At 33.4% G+C, this 4,081-nt stretch overlaps 1 protein-coding gene across 1 annotated transcript in view; it reads right to left on the reverse strand.

The window, feature by feature from the left end:
* Positions 1 to 315: 315 nt before the first annotated feature.
* NYAP2 (neuronal tyrosine-phosphorylated phosphoinositide-3-kinase adaptor 2) overlaps positions 316 to 4,081 on the reverse strand; it is a 155,805-nt gene continuing 152,039 nt past the window's right edge. The window contains exon 9 of the mRNA XM_019503075.1: positions 316 to 2,280. Within this exon, the coding sequence (XP_019358620.1) occupies positions 2,053 to 2,280 (228 nt within the window). The 3' untranslated portion in view covers positions 316 to 2,052. The remainder of the gene's footprint in view (positions 2,281 to 4,081) is intronic.

Genomic DNA, 4,081 nt, shown 5'->3' on the forward strand with positions numbered 1-4,081 from the left:
CTTTAAAAAAAATAAAAATAAACAGAATATATAGTTGGTGCATTTGGGACTCAAGAGTTCCTTAAAGATTCCACCACAACTTGTGGGCTTTATTTCTTCTGCCATTGGGGTTGTGAAGGTTTCTTTAAGTTTCTGTTTAAATTGTGCACACATTTCAGTCACTGTACACCCAGCACAAACGTACATTTTACATATATGCGTATAGATGTATGCACACATATATGCATGTGTATTTGTGTGTGTGTGTGTATAGATATATATCTATCTATATCTATAGATAGATAGATCTATATATATATATGTACATATACGTATACACACATATAGTAATGCTAATATACATACACCCATATAAACACACACATTTTATCTTATACAGAAATCCTCAATTTGGACATCAAAATATACATTAGTTAATTATTCATAAAATATTTAAAAACTTTATTATTATTATTTCAGAGGTTGGAAAGAAACTACTACTGATAAAGCATTACTCAAACTCTAACAATATAGATTACAAAAAAAACCTAGTAAAGTTTGTTATTTTTGGTTTTTTGATCAGCAGCTATGCCTGTGGCACTGCTGTCAATATGATTTCAAAGAAAAGCCAATATGACAATAAGTTTCAAACAATACATCTTTTCTTTTCAGAGAATATATTTAAATGATTGTTAAAGAAGAATTTTCATGCTGCCAAATTTCAGAAGCATAGATAAAATTTAAATATACAAAATATATGCCATAGTATTTTTCTCACTTCATGATGATACAGATTTTCCTTATTCTAAACAGTCCCTTTTGAAAGATATTTGAATACATAGGTCTCACCCTTATAAGCAGTATAAGCCATCTCTTTCTCCTGTTAAAACCAAGAGGTCATAAATCTTTGGTCATGATGTAATATCCTGTTGGGTGGGTGTGATACCACACAGGACACTGAGCCAATTTTATGATCAGCTAGGAATTGGCAATAGTTTACTTTCAATAGGGGCCTGATTCAAAGCCATGCAAAAATCTTTCCATGGGATTTGAGTCAGGCCTTTATTAAGAATAAACAGACTACATTACGGTTGTATTGAAAATGAAGAATTATGAAACCAGTTTTGTCTTTTTTTTTTTTTTGTCTAGACCAAAGACAAGTGTGGACAGGACTAATAGCTGAAATGCCACTTTTTAATCTGCTAAACAATTGTGTATTTCTTTATCATGACTTGTATAATGCTTAATCACAGTGAACCATGGTCTCCTCTAGTCACCTAAATAAAAGGAAGAAGAATGTTGGTTGTAGACATTTCTGCAGTAATTTTTTTTCCTTGGTTAGCCAAATAGAACTAATAATTATAACTGAAGATTTTAATTGCCAATTAACATAAATATGAGGGCAATTTATACGAGTAAACTTACCAAAATCTGATACAGAACAACTCTTTTTAATGCGTTTCGGACATCCACATTACACACTTTTATTCGTATTGTTTATGGTTTTACCACTGCCTGCCAAAGCCTTCATCCTCACTCCGAAAAAAAAAAGTGACATGTTTTTAGTGAATATGACTCTAATTAATGTCTACAGCCCTAGCACCAGGTTGATTTGTACATTGTACTGTTAAGCAAAAATGTATAACCACATGCTTTTGTACAGAGGCCAAATCTAGGCAAGTAAGATAATTAAAATGGGAGGAAAAAGAACACATAGAATATCACATAGAAAATAGTTAATAAAACAGTATAACAGTAATTATATTATATAGTAAAATTTTTCATAAATTTTTCATTTATATATATTTAAACAGTGTATTAGTTTGGGTGTATTCAATATACTGGCAAATATTTACATTTCAATATCTTCTGGATTCAAAAAAATCCTTGATAAATATGCATGCCTTAATCCAGTCAGAAACCAAGATTTCTTTTTTATTGACAGGTGAGCACCATACTAGTGTGCTTTTTCATAGGTGGTTCATAACCTGTAGGTAAGTCATTGTCTTATGAAAAAAGCAGACTATTTGTGCAGGTTGCAACACTGTGGAGATGGTATGCTCTATGCCCCTGTCATATTGCAGTGTCCCAGAAAACTGTTTGTTGTTTGGAATAAGGAGGGGGGCTGTATTTCTTGGTCCCAGTGTTCTTCTTCCAACTTGGCAAAATAGGCATGCTGTCCTGTTTGCAAAGTCCTTTCTCTGACTTCTGTCGAGCCTTTATTTCTTTGCACAGGCAACGCTTTTTCTCAATCATATCCAGCATTGTATGGTCTCCTTGCAACCACTGCATACATGTCACCTATCAAACAAAAATGCATACACATAATTGGTTAATAACAGGTTATTTTGGCTGTTTCTGAGAGTTGGTTCCTTGCAATTATCATGATAATGGTGGAACAGCATTGGTGTTTTAATGAATACAGTATCTTTTGCCACTAGAAGGCACATACACAAAATCTAATTTTAGTTACTATGCAAAGACAAAAAAAGAATAAATAGAGTCTTTTTTTAAAGCTTGCAAATGTAATTCAGGCAAACCACTTCTATTTGTTTCTGGTTATATTTTAACTGATATAGTAGATCTTAAAAAGGTGCATAGATCAATTGTGAAGGTAAAAACTCTATCTGCTCAAAACTGTTCTGCTTGCCAAAGCCAATATGTCACATTAAAACTATGGCGTCACAAGTTCCAAACATAAAGCTGAATGAGCTTCTTCTTTTTAATTTTTTGTATGATTTAATGAACCCAGTCCCAGTTACATGATTTAACCTATCTTATTCTAAAACACTATTTCATTCATTTAAAAGCATGGTCCACATTCATGCAGTATGTTGAAAACAATGGCCCTGATCCAGCAAAACTGTTAATCATGCACTTAGTTTTAAGCATGTGTGAGTTCCACTGAAATCAAGAAAAGCGGTTTTATTTGAGTTCAGTGGGATACCAACTTGATTAATGCTTAGCATGTTGTTAAGTGCTTTGGTGGATTGGGACCTAAACTGCTAATTTTCAAATGTGCTGGAAAATGATCAATGGATTTTGAACATGTGCTGTACATCTGCTTATGTGCGCAAATCAGGTAACTATATCTAGCAAAGCTGATTTGCATGGACAAAGTGTGTGCGCACGTGTGTGTCCAGATGTTTATTATGCCTATTCCTTCAGCTGCAGTTAATCTTGCATAAGTGTGGGGGGTTTTAATGTGTAAATATGTTGGCACAGTATTAGCAGAACTTTTAACCTTGCAATGAAAGTATAGTGATACAGTGTACAGTAATACAGAAGGTATACTTTTAGTTTCATGAATAAAAGTATTGTTTTTATTAACTTTATGCAAGTGAACAGAAAATATTGCAATCTATAGACATTCTTAATGTCTTTAGAACTGGAGCTAGCAGTTTAAAGAAATATGAGAGGGCTTAATCCCTACTGAAATCAATGAAGCTTTCCATTGACTTCAGTAGGCTTTGGAAGGTCTGCTGTCAATTGGAAAAATACTCAGGATAAATATAGAGAGGATGAAAAATAACTTTCACGTACTGCTCCTCCCCTGTATTCCCATACCAGGGAAAACAGAGAAAAAGCAGTAACAAACCAGAAATAATAATCATATACAAAGTGCTTTCAAACATACCGAGCAAATTGAACAAGGCAAAGAATCATATCTTTTTTATCTTCATGTCTCTTCCCACTAGGGTATTTTTAAGTATTGCTGTAACAGTGGCTACAACATTTCTGAAAAAAATATGTTCTTGGATAATGACACAAATGTTCTTCACTCTCTCTAATGTATAGGAGAGCACTTTGTGCAGCACTGACTTTGGAGGAGATGATGATAATGATATATTAGACATGAAATCTGTTATTTAACAACCTTATAAAGCTAGAATTAAGCACCTACCAGATGTACAACTGACTAAAATGACAAGTCTACTGTGAGTGTACTTTGCCTTCTAACTTTTATTCGAATACTTGGCTCTAACTTGCATCATTTGCTGCTTGTTGCTTTCATGAGGCAATCAAGTCAATAAAGAGTCTATTTCTGTCCATCTCCTTGATCCTGATCCCAAACTCATCAAATTCAATGGAGGGACATCCA

Source organism: Gavialis gangeticus, unplaced genomic scaffold (assembly GCF_001723915.1).
Source record: "Gavialis gangeticus isolate Ggan-Ray unplaced genomic scaffold, GavGan_comp1, whole genome shotgun sequence".
NCBI classification, from domain to species: domain Eukaryota; kingdom Metazoa; phylum Chordata; order Crocodylia; family Gavialidae; genus Gavialis; species Gavialis gangeticus.